Genomic DNA, 25,463 nt, shown 5'->3' with positions numbered 1-25,463 from the left:
TTTTACATTATTGCTTCTGTTATATATTTATGCTTTGTGCTGAAATTTACTTCTTGTAACCATTCTTGTTTTATCTGGAACATTTTACATTGGATTTCTGTATTATTGAATATTAGTGTTTAATTCAGAAGAGCTTAACAAACTGCTAATCTGAGACCAACGATACTTCCCTGGCTTTTTAGACCTTTTTCTGAACATGCTTATTTATGTACAATGTGGAGATCTCATCCAGCTCTTTTCCACTCAGCCAGCAGTTCTTTTTGCACCTCTTCCGGTAGTTCATAGAAAACCTGAGGATCTACATCAGGTGGGAAACTAATTTTCTCCTCAGCAGAACCCTGCTCTCTACTTTCTATGAGTCCTTGATGAGAGCCTGTTGGTGTTTGTTCATGGCTATCTGTAGTGTGGTTTTTGGAGAAAAGTTGCTCACTCGGCACATTAGGAAATGAATGGAAAACGGGGTTTGTACTAGGAAAATGGAACCCTTGAGATTCTTTAGGTCCCTGACTCATTCTTAGTCCATTATCGATACAATATGAATACTCTTTTGGGCTAGACAGGCAAGAACTACTGCTATTTAAGCCTGATGTTCCTGCCTCGCAGGGAGACACAGCGGATACCTGCTTGCAATTGGACAAATTATCTCTAGGATTTAAGGGAGTATTCTGAATTTGTTTTGTAGAGAAGAAAGATAATACTCCTCTGGAAGTACGCAGTGGACAACTCAACTTTTCATTCGCTTGAAATTTTTCTTTGGATTTCTCAGAAAGGATTTCTTCTTGAATATCTGCTGGAAGCTGCTTAAAGACTTCTTCATCAACATCCTCAGGAAGGGAGTAGTGTGGGGATCCATTAACGTCTTCCTCTCTTGAAAAATTTGTACTATCTGGTGAAGATACTTCTGTCCTCATACTTGCAATTCTCCCCATTGTTAGAAAATCACAGTTTGCTTCTTTGTCTTTGGAAAAGTCTTCCATGTAAGCATCTTTCATTTTCTAGAACACAAAGGTAACAGAAAAATTCAGATATCTGATATTTTTAAATTATCCCTGCTGCTGAAATGAGGCTGTAGCTATTATATGACAAATATTTCAATGCTACTCAGCACCTTCAATCCTTTGTGGCCAGCCCCAAACAACTAGATCAGACCTATCAGGTACACTACCACGTAGATCTTTACTCATTTTTCCAGGAGGAGAGCAAAGTACGGACTTTTGAAACCTGGAAAGGATCTCAATAATCATGTATTTAAAAATCCATTTCTGTAAATAAAAGAACTGTGGCCTAGAAAAAATAAATGGTTCACCTAAAAGTTTGTCTTTTTATAAATACATGCATAGAGTATGAAAGCCTGATTTTCCAAAAATTACTGCTCTAAAGGTATGTTTAATAGAAAGGAAAAGATTATTTCTATAAATGCGATGTTATTCTTCAGATATAATATTTTATGTTTACATAAAATAAAAATTTAAAAACACTTTCAATTCTAATTTATGTGATTTTTCTATAGTTTTTCACTTGAATTTCCTTTCCACGTTTGTTTTTTCTGGTTTTATTTTTTACTAGTACACGGTAATAGCACAGAATGACTCCATTCCTTATGGGGAATTGGTGCATGCACACAGCACATCTTAACTCTTTTTTTCATCCATCCCTTTTCCTCTCTCCCTTCCTCCATCTCTTTTTTGTTTGTTTTTGAGACCAGCCTGTAGTGTAGGCTGGCCCTGAACTCGCTTATGTAGCCCAGGTGGGTGTTAAACTCACTAAGATCCACCCAACGCAGCCTCCCGAATGCTGGTATTACAGGCCTGCGCCACCACTCCCGGCAACTCCTCCTCCGTCTCTTGATCCCTTTCACATCTGAACAAAGTCTATTTCCCTACTTCCTATTATCTTTTATTTCACTTTTTCATATTTTGGATTTCTCATGAGAAACGATGTGGTATTTAAGCTTGTGGATCTGATTTATTTCACTTAACATTCTGGTCTCAAGCTCTATCCATTTTCCTGCAAAGACTCAAATTTATCTTTCTTTATGGTACAGGAAAACTCTACTATGTAGAAATAGCACATTTTCTTTATCTATTCACCTGCTGATGGACACAGTAGCATCCAAATGTATACACCAGCCAATACAGCTCAGTAAACATTACTACAACAGTAACTCCAAAAATATAAAAGGAGTACAAAAGATTCTAGCTATTAGATTTACTGAATACTGTGTTTCAGATATAGAAGGTACTTTCACTTATATTTAATGCTATTCCACTTTTGCTTATATTTATCTCTAATGCCAATGTTCACTACAATCTGTAATTCTCCTTTTTTTGAGACAGGGTCTTGTTATGTAGTACAGATTGGCCTTGAACTCATTTATGTAACCCAGGCTGGCCTCAAAATCATGGTGATCCTCCTGCCTTAGCCTCCCGAGTGCTGGGATTACAGGCATGCACCACCATGCCCAATTTAATTTGCTTCATATGGATTAAATAAAATACTTTAACTTTTAAATAAAAGATAAATACTTTTAAATAAAAAAGAAAATAATTTTCATTTACTAAATAGAATAAAAAAGGTCAAAAAATAAAAGTAATTTGAAGAGAGCATTAATTCATTGTTTTCATAACACTATTCTGTTTTCACTATAAGTTTAAGTGGAGATAAAAATACTACTAAAATTATATTGACTGACTAAAAATATTTAAATTATGAGTTAATCACAAGCATTACTCACTTGTATAAAAATGTTATTTATCTATTTATTTTCTGCTGTACTAGGCAAACCAGAGGGTTGTTTTCATCTATATCCCCAGTTCTTTTTTAATCTGGAGATAAGGTCTCACCAAATTGCTCAGGCCAGCCTTGAACTTGCAAATTTGTGTTCACCCAGCCGCAGTGTTGTAAGTACCTTAGACTATAGGTATGTACTACTGTAAGAGGTGAAAGCAATTTTTTTTTATAGTACCCTACATTTACTAAAGTAGAGGTGCACCTATACAGGTGTTTTAGTCATTTGAAAATGTAACTGGCTTCTGCCTCCCTATTGCCACATTGTTACAACTGTAAAATCAAATCCTATCAATGCTATTGAGAAGTTAATAAAATTTCAAAATTTTAAATATCTTAATTAAAAATTGTGGGACAGATGCCAGTAGTTTATATATAAACTGACAGACAAAAAAAAATTTTATTTCTAATTTCCAAAAACACTATCATATTTATGAGATAACCCGTCACCTTCCTATAGCTAGTTAAGGTAATGTGTTATCACTTCCAAAATAGGGATGCTCCATAACGGTTTTCTCTGATCTGGTGATCCTTGTGTCTTCTTCTTAGATCACTATCGTATTTCCCAGAATATAAGACCTAACTGGAAAATAAGTCCTAGCATGAATTTTTATGGTGCTTGTAATATAAATCCTACCCCCAAAATAAGCCCCATCAGCCAAAAGTAAGCATTTAATACATGCAGTGCAACACATGAGGGACACAATGAATTATAAAATAATATTAATATGTAATTAAATATAAATATTGACATTAATGCTTAAATGATAATAAAAATTATAATTAAGTATCTGTAAATATCCAACCGGGTGCCTTCTACAATAGGTAAACGCTTATGTAAACAGGTAAACACAAAATTTAATTGCCAAATGACCAGAGTACTGACCCACTGCACAAATAATATGTGTACCTGATGCCAAAAGGAACGTGATTGTGTCTAATATGAATCATCATAATTTAATCTGTCATTTGTGGTAATGGACATGCTTAATGCACTCATGTGAAATAACAAGACATTTTCTGAATTTTGGGGCCGGCAATTTTTCACTGCTTTTGTATGGACCATCTTTTATTGCTTGCTTTGTTTTTTTTGAGACAAGAGTCTCAGTAGTAGCTCAGGCTGGCCTTAAACTCACTATGTAGCCCAGGCTGGCCTCAAACTTGTGGTGATCTTCTTGCCTCAGCCTCCTGCGTGCTGCAGTTATGGGCATATGCCACTATACCTAGCTTGCACCTTCATTCCTTACTGTCACCACTTTTGTTGCCACTCTTGTCGCACACATCTTCAGTTAACACTTGATTTATGGAAACTTTGTGAAGCCTCACCTTTCAGAGGTTGACATTTGGGTGAAGAATTCATGGGATAAAATCACTGACAGCTATGTTGCAAACACACTACAAGCAAGCTACATGGATAAGAACTGTTCATTGAAGGATAGCTCTATTGCTGGACATGAGAGATTAGGGCCAATGGTTCTACAGGAGATGGAGTCTCAAGAAAAAAAAATATATATACATATATATACACAAGACAGTTATACAGCTAGTTTCTTAGTTCATTAAAAAGAAAGGTTTGTGCTAACATTGTTTGGATAAGATATCATGACTATACCTTATACTCTGAATAACTACTATGAAGACAACAATACACAGTGTATTAATTATTGTAACTCTCTCACTAACCTGTTTTCAAATTATTTTTATTTTTTCTCTTTAAAATAAAAAAAATTTAGTAAAATAGAAAGAAGCTGCCTCAACATAATAAAGAACATCAGTGAAGGGCCAGAGATATAGCTCAGTGGCATAGTGCCTACCTGGCAAGCACAAGGTCCTGAGATCGATTCCTAGTACCAAAACAACAACAACAACAACAACAAAAAACCCAACAAAAAAACAGACACAATCCAAGATCATCAGTGAAAAACATACAGTTAATATTAGATTTCATGGCAAGAATCTAAATGCTTTTTCCCTAACACTGGGAGCAAGGCCATTTATTCAACAGAGCAATCTTTTGTTAAGTCACTGCCTAATTATTTCACATTTTTATATTTGTATAAAAAACATTGTTTCTTCAATTATAAATAATTTTGTCCTTTGATTTTAAATAGTATATGTCTCAATTCCTGTACTATATGTAAAATAATTTTTTGTATATTTCACTTTGCACCTTGTAAAACTGTTGAACTAAAAAAAAAAGGTATTTAGGCTGGAATTCAGGGTTTGGAAAGCTATCACAACATTCCAGAAGAAGATGACATGATTATATTTGGGTAAATGTAGATTGTTATACATAAATAAATGCAGGTAGACTGTTGTCTATGAAAAATAAGACAGCACCTGAAAATATGTCCTATTGTGTTTTTTAAAGTAAAAATTAATATAAGATCCAGGCATATTTTTGTGGAAATATGATATATATTCAAGGCCATCAACTGTGATAAATACTAGAGAACAAGTAAATCAAGCACACAATAGTACCCCAAAGAACTGATTTACCATTTAACCTCACTAATCCAGTAAGAGTGTACTTACAAAACTGTGCTTGCCAGAGTGTGATGTTGCTGATAACGATGGTGTTAAATAATAATCCATAAGTCCTTTCTTAGCAATATTGAGTGCTTTAAGGTTGCAGAAGCACACACTTAGAAGGGTAAGATGAAATGGCATCTTCACATTTATCATATTCCGAAACAGTTTCATTAGTATATTAACCAATGGGGTCATCACATCACAACTTCCTAAATAAAATGTTTAAGAAGATAGTATCTAAACACATTGTAATATATATATAAGTAATATTAAGAGGTTAAGATACATTTTTACTGCTTAAATTAAGAAATTACTACTCAAGAGGCTAAAACAAGAAGATCGTAAAATCAAGGCCTGGCTGGGCAACTTAGTGAGATCCTATCTCCAACTAAAAAGTAAAAAGAGCTAAGGATATAGCTCCGCAGTCAAATGCCCCTGGGTTGAATCCCCAGTACAAAAAAAGAGAAAAAATTAAAATACACTGGGCATGGTGACACATGCTTGTAATCTGACCAATCAGGAGACTGAGATAGAAGGACCATCCCAAGTTCAAGGCCAGCTTAGACTGTACAGAGCAACACCCTGTCTCAAAAAAAAAAAAAAATTGAAAAAAAAGAACTAAAATCCAAAATATGTATCACTGGGCACATTGACATTATTCGCTAAATTTTCAATATATAATTACCATAATTTTGTTCACTTTGAAGTTTGTACACTGAATCTTAGGTGAATCTTAGAATCTAGGTGCTTCACTGAATGTTTACTTTTATTATCCATTTAAAACATCAAAAAAACAATTTTCTAGTGAAAGTTTCCAACAGAATAAAAATATTTAAATGGGAAAAAAAACCCAAGTTATCATGTATAGGTATAAATTCTCTATGATGAATGTGATAACTATGTATATCTAAAATGTACCAATAAAATCTAATTGAACAAAATACATCCAAAAATTGAAATGCTCGCTTACTCCACATGAACACTCCTTTTTGGAGTAGATTTCTAATTGAAAGTTTGCTCTTTACAAATACAATCTGTCAACTAATTCCTTAGAAAACTAGTCCATACCTGTCCCCAACTTTTGAATTACATGGGCTGGAATAGGGCACTGCCGACTCTCACGACTATAGTACTTGGATGAAGACCGACGGATTGCTAATCTTACTGTATGGGGCTTCCTTCCATCTTGGCATACTCTTAAAAAAAGGGAAAATAAGAAATTATAAAAAGTATTAAGGATTTTTAAAATGGCGTAACACTGCATTTGTTCAACAGTGTCAGCTGCATAACATGCAGTAGATAACTAAATACTAAGCAATAAAAGTTCCAAAATATCTAAATAAATATCTCAAAAGTCCACACATTAAAGCTCAGAAATTTTAAACGTAAGGCTTACAGGCCTCACTCAGAACTGGGTACTGTCAAAATTAGAAAAGGAGTAAGACATAACAAGCTGTTTTATAATCCAAATCTACAATGTAAGCAACATATTAAAGTCAGCAGGACATCTGGCAGAAGCAAGTAAACCAAAACTTACAAAAGGAAAGTTTTTATAAATTTGTTTCAGGAAATGAGGTTACAGAATAAAAACTTTTATTTGCTTCACAAAACAAAATTACTTTTACAAAAATAAAAGGCATTCCCCAAACAGATCTCAGGGAACCAGTAATATCACCATAAGATGATATTATATTAGAGCAATTATTATGTAGATCAACTACCTACTATATTTAGGGCAAATACAGGCACATACATCTTAAAAGAATTACATACAAATGATCTTGGTTGTTGAGTTAAAACGAAAGTTTTAATAATAAGGAAAATTTACTTAAAAAGTAGAAAATTTAATTACTAGATGTAAAGGTATCAGTAAAAGTAACACTTTGCTTTTATTTGCAGAGTAACACATATAAAAATCAAGAACACAAATAATACATATTGTTAAATATACTGCAAATGATGATTCTGAATTGAAAAATGAGATTGTTACCAAATTATACCTTTGTTATTGCTTTATCAGAAAACTTGATGGCTAGTCAACTAGGATAATTAAATGGTACCTATAAATATGTTACTAGTTTAAGTATCTTCTAGTTAAACTTATTTTTTATGTAAGAATATCATTCAAAGAGTATGATATGCTAAAGAAGATGCACTAGAAAAAGATTAAATCTAAGCACTTTTAAATGATTAACAATTATATGGTCTTATACTTCTTTCATTCCTATAGAATTCACCATCATATACTGAAGAAAAAAGTAATTACAGAGACACATACGTAATTGTGTTTTTACTAATAACTTAGAAGCTATTATATTTCAGTCACTGACACAGGCCCCACGATGTGGAAAAAGGGGACTAGCAAGCAGAGCTTGGATCAATGTTTAACACCTGGCATCTCATAGGTTCTAAAATCTGGTTTGATTCTTCACATAAGAAAAACCAGTCAAACATACACTTCTTGTGGTTTCTCTATGGGTAGAACTGTTTCCAGTTATTGCCTGGTATTTCAAAGTACGGAGTCCTATTTAGCTGAAGCTGAGCAGATGACCCAGTTTCACTTGTGCGCTCCCCCGCAGAGCCTGAGTCATGTTGCTGCAGCCTCCGCTGCATGCAGCCAGCAGTGATTAAAACTCCAGACGTGACCGCATGCTGCGTGTGACAGCATGCCACATGTGACAACTAAGTTTTCAGAAATGTCACCTCATCAGTTCCCTGAGACTTAAGAGTCAACTCAAATCCACTTTCTTAAGATACAGCTAGCCCTTCTAGAATTATTACAGAAGCACACCTAAAGTGTTAGACTTCTGCTACCTCAATTTGAGAAATCTGTAATAACAGAGAATCAGAGAAATGGGAGAAGAGATTAGTATTCTTCTACGAAGTGAAAAACATTTGCTAAGGCAAATCAGAAAACCAAATCTGTACTTCAGTTTGTTACACTGTTCATACATTCAGAATCATCCCAGTAGACTGTTCATGTCAACTCAGAAATCAGAAGCCCTGCACACACTCACAATCACACCCAGTCTCACGTCGCCATTTCTTCAACTCCTTTCTCTTTTATACAGACAGACGAAGGAGATAAAAGGCTTCTTTCAGTTCCCCCAACATTGTGCTTTAATAACTTCCTATCCCCTCAACTACCACAAATTTATGTAACTGTTCCTATAGAAGTTTTAGAATTCTGACAGAATTACTTCTGTTTTTTCCTCTTACTGAAAAGACAATAACTATAAAGTTAAGGGCAAAGGCTTTGCATCTGCCATCAAAAAATATTAAGATTTCCTTCTCACATAGGGAGTTGAACATATTTAGGAACACTGAAGATGTGGATAAAACTCAGGTTTACGATAATTGAAGATCCACAGTATAACTACCACATCACTAGAATCAGACTAATGGAAGTAGATGGATTAAATCAGTTAAAAACACGTATTGTAAGCTGGACATGGTTGTGCATGCCCATAATCCCAGCACCCAGGAGGCTAAGGCAGGGAGATCACCATGACTTTAAAGCCAGTGGGGCTACATAATGAGCTCAAAGCAAACTCAAACTACAGAGCAAGACCGTGTCTCAAAAAAACCATAAAAGAAGCACATATTACTGTCTTTGCAGTAGTTTATAATATAGATAATAAAAACCTTATGATGAATACCATTATTGACAGTCTCCAGTTAATCCAGTAAAATCCAAGCTAGAACACTCAGTGTTTTTCATATAGAATGGAAGACTCGGCAAAATAGACTGAAAATCACCTATTCAAAAGGATAGCAAGTAGTTCTTCAATCTTCTTTTTAGCTTCGACTTCTGATGAACACTTTTTGAATGAGTCTTCTTCACTAAAGGACTACCAAAGAATTATAAACAAGAATTAATGTAAACACCAATAAACATCCAATTAGCCGTGCACATGTCAGATAAATACTTAACACATTCTTTATTAACTTATCTCTCAGTCTTAGTTTGAACCATTTAGTTCACTTTTATATTAACTCTTTTTATCTTCAAGTTATTGAAGTTATTTGTCTTAATCCCAAACTTTATTATATGACTATAGCCAGGATTTTAATCCCCTAAAATACAAATATGATTTATCCTTGGGGAAGTATTTAGCCTTTGTGAAGTACACTATCCTCATCTTTAAAAAAGAAAAAATAATAGTACTGCCTATTTCAAGTTTGTTTTAAAGAAGGCTAAATAAAGCACTTAGTGCCTGTAACACAGGAAAAAAAACAGTATTAACTGAGTGATTACACCTTTTCCAGTCTGTTAAATCACTGAACTATTCAGAATACAACATTTTTAAAACATTAAAATATTTTGCCACATATTTGCATTATAAGCTAGTAAAATTAAGCTGTATTCAAAGTGGCTAACATTAGATTTACAAATAATATCAAAGTGTCAAGGGGCTGGGGATTTAGCTCAGCGGCAAAAGCGCCTGCCTGGCAAGCGCAAGGTCGTGAGTTCGGTTCCCGGTACCGGAGAAAAACCAAAAAAAAAAAAAAAAAAAAAAAAAAAAAAAAAATATCAAAGTGTCAATTTAAGAATATTTATTAATCTAGTATAATAAATTACCCTTCTCATAGGAAAGGGATCATTTACTAACTGAAAATCAAATTAGAATAGTAAAAACATGATCGTAATAAACTAGAAAGCCAACTAGGCTAATACAAACACTAGAAATCTTGATTTCAAATAATGTGACAACCAGTACTTAATTAAGATAAATAGCATGGTCTTATACCTGAGGTGGTCCTGAGGGTATCACAGAAGAATTATCCTCTCCAAAACTGAGTTTCTGTATATGCTGAGCAACTGAAATTCCTAATTGCTTTTCTAGTATTTTGGATGAAAAAGTTTGGAGATCATGTACACTATGGATTCCCAGTGCTTCGAGACATTTGGCAGTTTTATAGCCAATACCTAAACAAAACAAAAGTATAAAATGTTAAGTATCTTTACTCCTTAAAGTAAAGCTAATTAAAATGTTAAAAAAATATGAACTATATCTTTTGTGTGTGTGTGTTCTGAAGTTGGAGTTTTTCTTTTTTCTTTTAAACAGAAACCCACAAAATTTCAAAACAAGGTAAGAGGAGGGTAACAATGGTTAATAGCTTGCATATTGTTATCTTTAAATTACTCAGAGTACAAGATATCGGCATTTAACTGTCCAAACAATATTAGCACAAACCTTTCTTTTCAATGAACTAAGAGAAATTAGTGGTATAACTATCTTTTATATTTATGTACTTTTTTGCCTTTTCCTTCTTTCCTCCATTTCCACATCCAAGTTGCTCTTTTGAAGTTTCTTCCCATTTTACAATGTCCACTGTACATTCTAGATATTGTTTACTCTTTCAGCTTCTTATACTAGGGAGACAATACCATGTTTACTCATCTGGCTTATTTAACTTATGAGTATCGTCCTGACTTGCATCTATTTACCTATAAAGTCTCCAGTTTATCCTTCTTTATGGCTGAATAATACTCTATTATATAAAAAGACACCTTCTTTATCCATTCCTCAGTTGATGGGCATTTGGGTTGTTTCCAAGATTTAACTATTAGAAATTGTGCTGCTATAAACATAGGTGCACATATATTGCTGTGATATGATGTTTTTAATTCTTCTGGAAAGATACCCAGAAGGGAATAGATGGGTCAAATGGGACCTCTAATCCTAGTTTTTTGAGGAATCTCCATACTGAATTCCACAGTTGAACCATATCTTAAATTCCTAAGTTCTGTAATATTTTGCTAAAATCATCTGGGCATGGTGGCACATGCCTGTAATCCAAACACTCAAGAAGCTGAAGCAGGAGGACTGTTCCAAGTTCAAGACCAAGCTGGGCTACACAGTGAGCTGAAGGCCAGCCTGGACTACAGAGCAGAACTCTGTCTCAAAAAAAGAACAAAAACAAAAAAACTTTTTTGCTAAATCAAACTCCATTGCAAATTAGGTTATTCTTCTATTCAGGTCCCCTGAGTTTTAGGTGAAGCCTGTGCATGTAGCACAGTAAAATAAATTGACAGACAGCCAATAAATTCTGTCTTGATAAAATGAAATTTTTATCACCTGTTATACACTACTGTGGAAGAACTCAAGAATCATGATTATTAATGTAAACAAAAAGACTATCACTATAGGAATTCATGTGTGTTTATCAGCTAAGCTGTTTTCTATAAACACCACCACACAAATCCTATCTTGCACAAATCTTACTTACAAAATTTTTACTATGAATTTCTTGCACTAAAAGTTGTTTTATTCATAGGAGAAACAGACCACTTAATGCCTTTGTACTTCTTTCATTTAAAAAAAAAATAGTACTTCTCTAACTATCAGATCTTCTTGCACAGTAAATGTAGTAAACAGAGGAGACAGGTGAGGGGGTGGGGTAATGATCAAAGTGGACTGATCCTTGTTTTATAGTAGAAATATAGGAACAGTAGCAATAGCAATGAGAGAAAAAGCCAAAAGCCTATAAAAACACAGATGCAGTCCCTCAAAATACAAAGCAAGTAAGAATGTTATTAGTATGACACTGTTCTTCAGAATGCAGGCCCCAAATTACACATTATAATTATACAGTAACACCTCGGGTCATGAACACTTCTGTTTGCAAACAATTCAGTTCACAAACAAAAGCACCTAGCAAAATTTTGTTCCATTTGCAAACTCTGCATCAGGTGATAAAACACGACCATAGGCATCTTATCCAAACAAACATAAATGCAGCCATCTTCCCCAAAATCATAAAACAAATTAAGTCTGTAAACCAAAGTACCACTGTACTATATTGAGGATGGTATGATAGTATATCATACATTTTAGAATCACACAAACATGGGTTAAGATGAGAAGTTACAACATCTAGAAGATTACATTTCAATTGTCTTACAGATTTATTAATCTCATTCCCCAGGATTGCTACAATAAAATTTACCATGTTCACTACAGATGGTTTATAAAAATGTAAGTATTTAGTCTCTAAAGATACAAGTTTGCCCTGTGTGAACCCCTAAAGGAAATCTGTTCCCTCATCTTTAAAATGAGAAACTTGACCTAGAAATTTGAAAGGTCCACTGGAGCCCAAATATTTTATATATAATCCCCAAAGAACATTAGAAAAAGCTGAACTTTCCTCTACAGATGTAATACACAGAGTATGAACACTAGACTGGTAATAAAAGATCATACATTTCCAGGTTATAACTTTTATGACCATAAGTAGAAAAGTACTTTCATTTGGTTCCTTATACAGATTTGTTCCAGGGAACATCATGGGTTTGTTTCATTTTCCTTTAAGTTTTCTCCAAGAGCAAGAACAAGTTTCTAGGAATTATGTTGTATCTATAAACTTTAAGATTATAAAGAAATACAATAAAGCCAATATAAGCATTTAAAATCTATTTGTCTTACCAGGTATTTCCTTTACATGGTTCAAGCCAAGAATGAGATCTTGACAACTTTCAGGTAGTAAGACTGTTTGTTGATTTGGTTTAAAGACACCAGAAACTAATTTTGCCAATAGTTTATTAGAAGCGATTCCAGCACAGCCAGTGAGTCCCAACTGATTATACATGGCTTCCCGCATCTCTGCTGCAATCTGGGATCCAATAAGTAGTCTGATGTGTACAGTATCATTCAAGTTTACAGCTACAAAAAGTGTCGTTAAAAGTTACACAAAATTATTGTAGTTTTCTTTTCTACAAGAATTTTTATAAGGTACAGGGCTCAGTCTATACCCAAATCCTCCTACCCCTACTACCACTACCCTGCTACCCATTTGACTTATTTCTTTAGTTTTTTACAGGAATACTGTGAACAAATACCACATGTGAATTCCAATGCCCTGTGATAACAAATATATACTAGGAATACTTAGATTATGAAAACTGATCTGTTAAAAAATTCCTACTGGCATTAATACCTAAAATTTACACACTAACTTTATGTGCTCCTAAAAAATTTCTGACCTGTACAAAACTTTAAGAGAACTTTCCTGAAAAGTGTAGGGAAACTGCATAAAAGCAAATTTTCTAAGGTGTGAAATATTAAGTTATATATCCTTATTCTCGGCACTCATGCTAGAAGGATTCAGGGAAGAAGTGACATAATTTCTGCAATGCACTTTAAAGGGCTCATCAATCAACCAATCTTTCCACAAAAAGAACAAGCTAATCATGGAAAAATGGTATTTGGTATACCTACGAGAAAACATATAATGAGTATTCACTGAACGTTTCTATCAACTTTTCTATAGGTTTGAAACAGAACTTTTTAATCAAGTAAAAAAAATCAGTAAATAATTAGACATTTCCTCTTTGGGATATGAAATCTAGCTCTGCACAGTGGTGTGTTCCAATCAATATAATCTGAGCTTGCTTTAAAAATTACACAGAAGTATGTTATGAATCTTCTTGCAACTTAGCGCTCTGACAAAAAGCACAGGTATAAAGGACACATGAAAAGCTTTGTATCTCCTACAAACTTGAGCTCTGCCCCTTTTCTTCTGTGGAAAACTGTACTGGAGACTGATGACCAGCCTCGAAGTAGATGACCAGCCCTCAAAGTATAAGAGGAGCACATGCTGAGACCTAGCACCAGAGGTCAGGCAATTCTTACACAAAAGAAGAGCAGCCTGTCTTCCATATGGTATGATATGGAGAGTCACCAACAGTCAAAAGATGTCTGCAAGTCCCATGAAGATTTTCACTGGCACTTATCGTCAGTGCAAACATCCCTCGAAACATTATCAGTCATTCATTCTTAATAATGGAATGAAGATGAACCACGCTGGTTTCTTACTAATAATAACGATTATCTGAATGATTAAATAGGAGCTTGGAGAATATACTAGGACATGGCAGACATGATTCCATGGCCTGGACAAGATTCCACAGCTGTTAACTGAGTCAGTGAATAAGGGGCTGAGGGTATGGCTTAGTGGTACAGCACTGAGCTACAAAGTCAAGAGAACAGCATGAGGGGATGACCGAAGGAGGGCACAGTTCTTACAGACACTGTCAGACAGAAGAAAACTGCACTGAGTTCTGAGCTACATGTCATTAAATTTTTTTTTTTTTTGCAAATATTATGGAATAGCAATGCCTAATTTTAGTTATCTTAGACAGATTACTGACTAAATATGGGTATATTTCCAAAAAACAAGTCCTATGCTCTCAGAATGATACAGTGAACTCACTGAACATAATAAGTGTACTTTTAGCCATTAAGCAGAATGAATAAAAACTCACTCACACTTATTACTATAAACATGGCCTGACACCGTCACTGCAGGGAGTTCATCGCTTTGTAGCTGCTGGAGTCGTTTCTCAACCATTTCTGTTAGATCCACAAAATTTTCATCAAATCCGAGTCTTTCAACAAGTGGAGTAAACTCTCCCAACAGTTCTAGATTGAAATAATATAACAATACTGATGTAACTGAAGTTATAACTAGAATAGATCTAACTAATGCTTAAGACACACTACATCTATCCTTAAAGGTTTATATATACAGTTACACAGTATCTTTAATGAGCCTTAATATATGAATAATTTATGTTAATAACACCCTCAGGTAATCAAGAATTTTTTTCCTACAGAACATTTTGAGTACAGGCAATATTTTCCAATGAAATAAGTCCAAAAATGACATTCCCAGGGCAATTACTAATGGTAATATATTTAGCTCAATCTTCTATACTTACAATTTCCGTACCTCTAGTACATTAATCAATGCTTAGAGTTAATTATAATCTTGAAGCAGTGTGTCAAATAAATTACAGTCTGCTTAGGAAAGTAAAAAGTAATAATATATTTTAGCTATATTTTCCACAAGAGTTTAAAATAGGCCAAACAAAATAACTGTTAAATGTTCTACGTATTGAGTCAAACAAGTCACTTAAATTTCAAAAAATACTGTAACACAGTATTTTGATTAGCCATTCCCCAGAATATTTCTTAAGAGCAGAATGGCAGAGATGAGTCACAACTTATATTCAAATACCCAGCATCTAGCATAATAACTAATCTTTAAGTCAAATGTTTAATAAATTGAACTTCATGAATATTAAGAATAAATTTAAAAGGACTACCAATTCTCACCTATTAAAATTAGTAGCAACTTTGAAACCACTTAGAAGAATTTTTCACCTCTCTCTAAATCACCTTTTATTGACATCAGCTAAATGACAGCAATACAGTAGTTCCTTAGTATCCACAGGATTTCAGGACCCCCACTGATCCCAAAACCAGCAGATGCTCAAGTCTTTTATATAAATTGATATGATATTTGCATATATCCTAAGCACATTTTCCCATATATTTTAAATCACCTCTACTTACAATATCTCAAATAGTGCAAATGGTTAGTGTATGTCCAGGGAATACTGTATTATCATACTGTATTATCCAGGGAATAACTCTATTAAGTCTAGTACAGAAAAAAATTTTTTATAGTTTCAATTCAGTTGGTTGAACCCACAGGTACAGAACCCATGGACTCAGTGAGCTAACTATACCTCTCTTAGCATATAAAAATGCACAGGGGCTTAAGGCACTATAATCTGAAGGCTCAGAAATAAAAGGACTAAGTCAGTCCACACAGATCTTTCTTCACAAAAATACTAAAAATACCTATCTGTATTATTGATGCCAACAATGATAACAGAAAAACAATAAAGACAACAATGTGACCTGGTAAATATCAAAAGTAACTTCTGATCTACCTAGAGATCCATTATTTCCCTTGAGGACAGACTGACCATGTATTTGATTATAAAGAATTCCAACCATGTTCAAAAGTACTTACCTAATATTCAAAAGTAACATCTAGAAAAATTTATCAAAAGAATACTACACACTACAAAGAATGGCTTTTGCCCCAGATGGCTCACTTGAGATGTTAGTAAGAACTGCCTCCTCAGTATTCCATAGCCATGACGAGGCAGCGGCCAAGGAGAGAAAACAAAGAGATCGAGAAAAAAGCAGCTGCTTTTGCTGCAGCACTAAGAGAAACAGAGCCCAAGTCTGATTCCCGGGGCCCCAAGAAGAACCTGACGACTGCATTTATCTGCTACCACTGTTAAAAGCCAGGCCACCTCAAGAGGAACTGCCCTAAGAGGCCCCCTGGGCCATGCCCTGAATGCAAAGGTGACCACTGGTGATCGGTCTGCCCTCTGAAGCGGAGGCTCCAGAACTCAGACCCATCCTACCAGTTAGTCCAACAGGAATGAGGGGGCCTGGGGCATACTCTGCCTTCTCCCTCTGGCCAGACCGTCATCTCCATCGAGGAGTCCTGGGTAGTCATGACTATGGAGGAACAAGAAAACAGCCTGTTGCTGGACACAGATGCAAGTCTCTCGGTTCTTCTTTTCAATCCTGGCCTTCCTTCCAGCCGTCACACCTCAGTGACAGGAGTCACTGGTGAGGAGGTAATATGCTATTTTTGACAACCCTTAGGCTGTAACTACTCGTTAGATCCTTCTTGCGTATCTCTGTCTTCCTGAGAAACCACTTTGAAGATACCATGTATTACAGCAGCCATTGATATTTTCCTACTGACCTATCCATAACTCTGTAATGCCTGTATTGTTCCTATTTCGTAAATCGATGTATGTTTATTACTATGTGTTTCCTACAACCACCACTGAGAATAGTTAATGATTATTCAATACGTCATAGCTCTATTTTCTTTAGAAGCCACTTTGAAGTTACCAAAGTAGAGTACAACAACTATTGATAATCTCCTACCTCTTTTGTCTGTAACTCACTATTATTTGTTTATTTGTTTTCCTGACAAACTATCTTGTAGATAACAATATGCAAAACAATAACCATTGGGAGGCTGGGGATATAGCTCAGTGGCATAAGTGCCTGCCTGGCAAGCGCAAGGTCATAAGCTCGATCCCCCGTACTGCAAAAAAAAAAAAAAAAAAAACCATTGATAATTTCCTACCACTTTGTCTGTAATTTGGTAAGCCCTCCCTATTATTCTGTTATCCTTTTTTTACTCTTTAAAATAAAAAGAATACTACACAAAAAAGACAAGTTTTTTAAAATTTTAGGACATAAATCATTTCCTTTCTCTTAAAATTATACAGGACTCAGTGACTCTCTTCAAAGAACTACTGCATTCACTGACTTTGTGTAAGGCTATTAAAATACTGATAGATACACTAAATATTGAGAGCTAAGCTTGCTTTCATAAACTTTTCAATATCAGGTAGGGAACATCTGACTAAAAACTTATTCCATGATATAATACAAGAACAACCCCTTTAATTGACATCATTACTGACACACTGGCATTCTTGAAAGGCCAGGTTTAAGAGGAAAAGTTAAAAATAAAATCATGTACAAAGCTGGTGAATCATCAAATATTAATTACACTGCTCTATTGCTAGGTCTACCGCTCTATTACTAGCATGGATAAAATACTTGACTATTCCATTCTTGAATCTAAAGACTCTTTTGCCAATTACAGACTATGCTAAAATAATTGTGAACTGGTATCTTTAGGCACCACTGGTTTATTTCTATTTAATGAATTTTCAGCAGTGGTATCAGTTGGTATCAGTTGGTTCAGTACCTTCAGAGCACCTGACATCGAACAGGGAGCTTCACACATGCTAGGCAAGAACTCTACCATGAAGCTCCCCCGTTAGCCTTTATCTTTCACTTCAATGTGGTTTTTGATTATTTTTTTAAAAGGCTGTTGCACTTTATACTTCATTTTCTCACATGCTTTATCAGGTATCACAAATATAAAGTGATATCAATTAAAATTTCCTTAGTCATCAATGAATTTGAGCATTTTTTTTCATTGCAGTTGGTGCACACTGGGTTTGCACATCTTTGTCTACTGCTAATTTGTATTGTTTGCCCTTTGTCTATTTTTAAGTTATAAGAGTTGTCTGCATATTATATATATTTAACCCTTTGCATATGAAAATGCTACAATTAATAAAAGAAAAACAAGCAAAACTAATAATAAAAAGGGTAATACAGCCACACAGCTGTGTGGTGAAACATGCCTGTAATCCCAGCTACCTTGAAGGCTGAGACAGGAGAATCTCAAATTTGAAGCCAGCCTGGGTAATTTAGGGAGACCTTGTCTGAAAATTAGAATAAAAAAGGTCTGGGGATATAGGTCAGTGGGAAAGTATCTGCTTAGCATGCAAAAAAAAAACAAAACAAAACCCTCATAGGTTCAACCTTTCCTACACTGGGAAAAAAAAGAAATACAAAGCTGACCTTATGCATTTTTAAACTATATACACTGGCAATATACCAATGCGTTTTTGTATTTCCTCTAATTTAAACCCAAATTTCAGCATGTGCGAACTTTACATTTTTATACTTATACTTAAAAACATAAAAACAATCTACCCATTATCTTCGCTCGGAGTTCTTAAGAAATTAGTTTTTAATTATGCTAAACAAACATTACTGAAGGCTCTCCCAACTATCATTAGTGCTCTAGAACACTGTATTTCTTTATAATTTATTGAAATTTAAAATCTTAGGTCTGGGATATACTCAGTGGCACAAGCACCTGCCTGGCAAGCGCAAGGTCCTGAGTTTGATTTCCATTACAAAAAAAAAAAAAATTTTAATATTTATCTTCTTTTACCATATATTGTCCCATTTTCTAACTCTGAAGCTTTGATTTACAGATTTTGTTATTTGTTTTTGAGGTAGGATCCCACTATGTAGTTTACGCTGGCCTTGAACTTATTATGTCGCCCAGGATGGCCTTGAAATGGCGGTGATCCCTCTTGCCTCAGCCTCCTGAATGCTGGGTGTGCTACCCCGTGTGGCTTTTGTTATTTATATGAACACAAGTCACAGCAAAGTTCAAATTACTTCCAACCATACATTTTTTGTTGACATTATTCATAACACAGAAAGTCACTCCCTTATATAATTTTAAAGTAGTAGACAGGACCTCAAATAAAAAGCTTATAGGAAAAAGGAAATTGATTTGTGCCATTTACAATGTATGCAGTACACAGTATATAGGGGTCCTGTATAAAAATTAATGCTGAAGTATATATTGCCTGTAATTTGTACCTGTAACCTTATAGGACATCTCTCTATAACGAGTCAAGTCTTCTCCGTTCACTAGTATCAACTGTGGACACTTTTCTTTTGCATCTCTCACTTTCATACATTTCTTAATTCCAAGTTTTCTGGCTTCATAATTGCAAGTAATCACAAAAGATTTCTGCTGAACACCTATAAAAAAATAAACACTCCATGTGAATATCACACAGGATTGAAGAAACACTTTAAAATATGATTTACTGGGCTGGGGATTTAGCTCAGCAGCACAGCGCCTGCCTGGCGAGCGCAAGGTTGTGAGTTCAATTCCCGGTACTGGAAAAAACCAAAAAAATAAAATAAAATATGATTTACTGAATCCATTCAAGTGTGTAAGTTACATGCAATGTGTTTTGATAAGAAAAAGATGTCTTAAACACAGCTGTTCATCAAAGCCCTCTGAAGAAGAAACACCAGGTTTCTGAGCTATCTCCTAACTATGAATCATGAGGTAGTAAAAAATTCTTTTCCCATATCCATCCTACTTTTTCCTCCTCCTCTGGTACTGGAGATGGAACCCAGATGTATTCTGCTACCAAGTCACAATCCCAGCCCTTTTTGGGGGAGACAGTCTCACTAAATTGCCAGACTGAGACTCAACTTGCAATCTTTCTGCCTTACTTTCCCTCAGGACTGGGATTACAAGCAGACACCACTGCACTCAGCTTCCCATATCCTACTTTTAATCTTTGGTTGTTTTGTCTGCTTGGGGAAGAAGGCTGTCATTAAGTCAAACAACACTGAATAACAGTAGTAGGACCTACATATTAGAATGTAGGTCTATCATTCTTATACAATAGGCAAGCTGTGAATGTCTCTCAAACTTAACAAAAATTACCACAAATCAGTACTTTATATGGACTTGCAGTGATGACAGAAATCAAATCATTCGAGGATTTTTTTCCAAACACAAAATCCCATTAATTTATACTGTCACATAATCAGTTTAAAATAACTGACTTAAAAACTGGTTGCTGCTTAAGAAAATAATTTACAGTATCTTCTGAGTAAAATGCCAGTAAATAAAAGCAATGTTCTGCTACAAGCGCCAACTTACAGCAACTGTTAGGCATCTTCCCCCAATAAATATCCTAATTACTGAACTGTTCTTTATTATCATCTCCAGATGATTTGATAGTGAGGGTAGTATTATGAGCTATCAGAAATGATACCATGATTACCCACAGACTGCACAAAAATTCTAATTTATTGGCAACTTAGGATATCTAAAATTAATGTGTTTTTCTTAAAAATAAATTGACAAATTGATGCCCCTATAAAACAACGTTTATCCATCATATCACAGTGATGTATGTGCACCTATGTTCATAGCAGCACAATCTGTAATTGCTAAAATGTGGAAGCAACCCAAATGTCCATCCACTGAGGATTGGATAAGAAAATTGTGGTACTTTTATATAATGGAATATTACTCAGCTGTAAAGAAAGATAAACTCGAGGCTTTTATAGGCAAATGGTCACAACTAGAGACCATACTCATAAGCGAAATAAATCAAACATACATGTGCAAGCACCGCATTGTTTCTCTAGTGTAAAGCCTGAAAGAGTTAATTTAAACTAGGAGATATGACAGACATTGGGAATTGATACGAAAGCACTCTTAGGTAAAGGATAACTGGAATATGGGAAAAGAGAAGGGAAAGAAGGAGAAAGTTTGTATATATGTATATGCAGGATAGTTAACACAGGTGTTCTACTGTCCTGTATTTCCTTGCTGAAAGAAACTGTCAGTGAGGCATTGGTTGATTAGCTTTGTATGTCTATATGTGTTTTCATGAGAAACTACATTGAAGATATCAATATGTAATACAATAAGCATTGTTAATTCCCTACCACTCTGTTTGTAACTCTGTAATGTCTGTACTGATCCTTTGCTATTTTGTAAAATGTCGTCGATCTGTTAGTATTTTCCTCCTTTTATTTCTAAAATAAAAAAAATAAAAATAAAAAAAATAAAACGTTTATCTAAAAAATATGTAACATGCAAACACATAGGTTATGTCCATTCCTGTTACAATTTGTTTTTAAATTTTTGTGTTTTGTTGTTGTTTTGTGACAGGGACCTTCTATTTAGTCCAAGATGGCCTAGCCCAGGCTGGCCTCAAACCCATGGCAATTCTCCTGCCTCAGCTCCCAGGTGCTGGGATTCAGGCACACACTACCTTACCTGGCTTGTTTTTAATTTTTTTCTAGTTAATTTTATTGGTACATTTTAGGTACAGTAACAATCAATACAGGGAATTATCTTTAAATTTTTAATATAAAATAGATAAACACTAATTTCTTTATATCAGATTATACTCAAAAATATAATCACTGTCAAAGGTAATAGTTTAATCATCATTGAAATATATAAAAATCAGACGGGGGTAAAATCTTCCATAAAGTCTTTTAATACAGAATTACACTATAAGGATTCCCTACTGTATATCACAGCCTGAGTTGGTCATATATTTGTAGAGTATAAATGAAAGATTACCTAGTTTTCTCCAAGAAACTCTCAGCATTCAAATCCTTCACTTGATGATAATCACGTATTTGTACTTCTTAATCACATAATACAATTTAATAAACATTATCTATAGACCATCCTGTGCTCCATTACTACTATAATTAGAAATGTCTTTAGGAGCGGGAGATACGGCTCAACAGCACAGCACCTGCTCGGCAAGTGCAAGGTCCTGAGTTCAATTCCTGGTTTAAAAAAAATGTCCTTAAGAGAAAAAAATTAGGTCTTTTAATTCTAAATCCTTCATATCCTTAGAAAAGTTTAAAGATCCTAGCCTTACCTTCATATGCCAAAAACTAGTCACTCCTTTGTTCACAGATCATCAAAGAAGCTAGAAAAGCACAGGAAGGTAGAAAAAAACCCAAAATTGTTCTTTACGCTAATACTAAAATATCCTCTGGCATGCATGAAAGAAATCCTTACTTTCCAATGCAAGATATGCTATAAAAACGTTAAAATATGAAAAATACCAACATGTAAATCCTCAATATAAAATTTTTATATTTAAAAATTTGCTTGCATTATTCTGGAAATTTTGCTGTTAATATTTAGAGTTCTGTTTAAAATCCAACTATTTTGTTAGCTATTACCATTCACGAATTAAGTTTGAAAAGGAAAAGATGAAAATTTTGACTAAAATGCAACAAAAATAACAAGGTTGTTTTTGACATATTGTGTGTAAAATTTCAAACTCTGAAAAAGAAACCTGCCTAGAAAGCTAAGTTAATGTTTAACACAGAAACAGTTTACTTTGCTATTTATTAATTCAGTTAGCTATACAGTATGAGTCTTAAGAGTTATCATTTATTGAGGATCATGAAGTTTATAATTGATCATGAAACAAATATTGCCTATAAAGAATCTTTAAGTTTTCAAAAGCTTTAATATGCTTACTAAATCAAAATATTGTACAGTACAGTGAAAGTAGCTATATCTATCATTACACAACAAAAATATCAATGTCAAGAATTACCTAAAGGTTTGTTCTTTAATTCCGGATTTGAGATCATTTCTACTTGTGCGTAAAAGCAATCTAGATCCACATGCACTATGACTCTGGGTGAAATGTTTCGTGTTGGCACCGCTTGATCAGGAGCTGCTGCACATTATACAAGGAAATAAAAACACATAGTCAGGCAGCTTATCCTCTCTGAGTAGCTGACAGTTCTTTACAATATTTTGTCTGGAAAGGAATCCACAGCAGTTTCAACTTTTTTCCCTGGATTCTTATATCAAAGCATTAAAAAAAAATAAAACTACATATGCAGTAGGGCCTTCAAACCTGTTTACTTTGCATCGCTTACACTGTTTTTCTTGGAATAGTAATTTGAGGGTGGAACAATCTTGATCAGTAATGGGTGTAAACGAATGCTACCACCGAGAAGTTGGTACTGTTAGAGAAATCAGAGGAGGTAAGAAAGTTGAAACAATGTCGACTCCCAACCAACTTGAAAATTATCCTCAGTGGCCTGTACCCATATTGAAAAAACAAAAAAATCTGAAATACGAAATACCAAAAATCACCCTGTGGGTGAGTGAAACATACTTAGCTCCCTCATGAAAGCAGACTGTTTTAGCGCTAAAGCCCTATGGCCTAGAACAGAACTTGGAATATAACAGACTATCAATGAACATTAAATTGAAAGACTGAATAAGCACAGTATTCTGAGATTTTAAAAATCTAGGGACTGGGGCATAGTTCAGTTGATAGAGCACAAGCTTAACTTGCTGAAGGTTCTGAGTTCAAGTCCCAGCACCAATAAATACATAATTAAAAAAAAAAAAAACTACCTTATGCCATGAGTGGAGAGGGTGTCAAGAGGTGAACCCTGCTCTTAACTATGGTTAAAAACAAGCGAGGCTAAATGCAATGTGATATTAGTATGGCTCCAGGAAGAAAAAAGAAACATCAGTAGAAAATCTAGCAACATCTGAATACAGCGTTGTTGGGTTACTCGCACACCAACGTTAATTTCTTAATTCTGACAGACGTGCCAAACGATGCACGATATGAACACTAAGAAGCGGGTCACCATGGGGAGACCACAGCAGACGCGCGACGTTCCGAGCCATGCCCTCCCGCCTGGCGGGGCCAGCTCTCAGTCTCGGTCTAGAAAGAGGAGCCACAGGGTCCTCAGCTTCTCCGACCCTAACCGGCCAGAAACCGGGGCGGGGGGCTCTCCCCGGGGCTGCTTCTGGGATTCCCGCCCTCTCCCACGGGTGGTGGGGTGCAGATGCCCCTCCACACGCACTGCAGAGCTGACGCGCCCTCCCTAGCCTTACAGGGTGAGTCCTCCCCGCAAGGTACTAGCCGCGAACACCTAGGAGAGAGCCGGGAAAACGAAAGGAACCGAGAGGGGGTGGGGAGGGACTGTCGCGTCCCAACGGCCGCCGCCTCGGGCGCCCGCCAGCCTCACCGCGCCCCGCCCCAACCTCCGCAGTCACACCAGGGAGAAGGCCGGGTTCTCCAGGCCCGGGCGCACCCTGCGAGCCGCCAGCCGCCCCCGCGTCCGCCGGCTCCATGACGGGATCCTCATCCTAGTCCTCTTCCTGGTCGCGGCCACCTTCCTCCTCCGGCCCCGCCCCCGGTCTCTCCATGCTGCCGCGGCCAACCGCAGTTCGGCTTCCCGCCGCTTCCTCTCGGTCTCCAAGGAAACCGCGGCCCCACCGCCCCCCAAACGCGGGGGGTCCTCACGCATGCGCAGTAGTGGCTGACCGGCCGGGCCCGAAGTGACGCGACCGCCGAGAGTCGCGCAGCCGCACGTGCTGGAGCTCGCTGCGGCGCCGTCGAGGCCGGAAGTGAGGGAGTGAGACGCCGGGCAGCTCCCTTTTTGTCTCCAGGGCTGTAGTGTTAGGCCTGTGACTCAAATTTTAATTTTTATATCTTTGCTGTGTTCATCTGATCAACTGTTAACGAAATTTCTAAGCCCTTGTCCTAGCCATTTGTGGGGCGGGGGGAGGGCGGAAATTGGGTAAAAGGCAAGGCAGCTGTCTCCACTAGCGTGATCAGCAGGCGTGTTAAGGTTTGGTGTGCTGCGTTTTCTTTCTTAGAGGCAGTGATACACGGAACCTGAATATTTAACATCTAAACTGACTAGGATTTTGGTTCTGAGTTTGGAGGGGTCAGATAAAATTCCTAATCGAGACCCAGCATCTTGCTGTGTGTCTTCGGGTCGGTTATATAATTCCTTCGGGTCGGTTATAAAATAGGAGATTCAGTTGCTCCACTATTTTTTTAAAATTCTCTTGAAAAAAGCGAAATGGCAACTAGTTCTTTTGAGGCTGAGCAACCTCTCAGATGCTCACAGCGGCTGAGCTCTGTTGCTTGGAACTTGTGGTAAGACTTGCTGAGGTCTCAGCCTTTCTTCAAGACCGAGCTGCCCCGGGGCGTTCCAAGCCCGCCTGTCCACTGGACTGGTGAGAGAGCTGTCAGTGTTTTGCTCTGCGCTTGCAACACGCATCCAGCTCCGCGTTTGAGACTGCTGCCTAGCTGC

The 25,463-nt window shown here is 36.0% G+C and overlaps 1 protein-coding gene across 2 annotated transcripts; it reads right to left on the bottom strand.

The window, feature by feature from the left end:
- On the bottom strand, positions 1-24,708 carry Poli (polymerase (DNA directed) iota). 2 transcript variants are annotated; one of them, XM_013510810.1, is made up of 10 exons: positions 24,403-24,477; positions 22,943-23,068; positions 19,410-19,574; positions 14,592-14,744; positions 12,750-12,986; positions 10,071-10,249; positions 9,079-9,170; positions 6,388-6,515; positions 5,323-5,528; positions 1-995 (listed from the first exon to the last, which is right to left on the bottom strand). In XM_013510810.1, exons 2-10 carry the CDS (start codon positions 22,977-22,979, stop codon positions 225-227), a joined length of 1,968 nt encoding a protein of 655 aa, XP_013366264.1. In that variant the 5' UTR covers positions 22,980-23,068; positions 24,403-24,477; the 3' UTR covers positions 1-224. The 2 variants fall into 2 exon arrangements, with proteins under 2 accessions (XP_013366264.1, XP_013366274.1); XM_013510820.1 differs by lacking the exon at positions 12,750-12,986 and having other exon boundaries at positions 24,387-24,708.
- Positions 24,709-25,463: the final 755 nt, after the last annotated feature.

This window comes from Chinchilla lanigera, unplaced genomic scaffold, assembly GCF_000276665.1.
Source record: "Chinchilla lanigera isolate Chin_1 unplaced genomic scaffold, ChiLan1.0 scaffold00001, whole genome shotgun sequence".
NCBI lineage: Eukaryota > Metazoa > Chordata > Mammalia > Rodentia > Chinchillidae > Chinchilla > Chinchilla lanigera.
The sequence above is the reverse complement of the archived record's forward strand: the minus strand, read 5'-3'. Positions and strand labels throughout refer to the sequence as shown.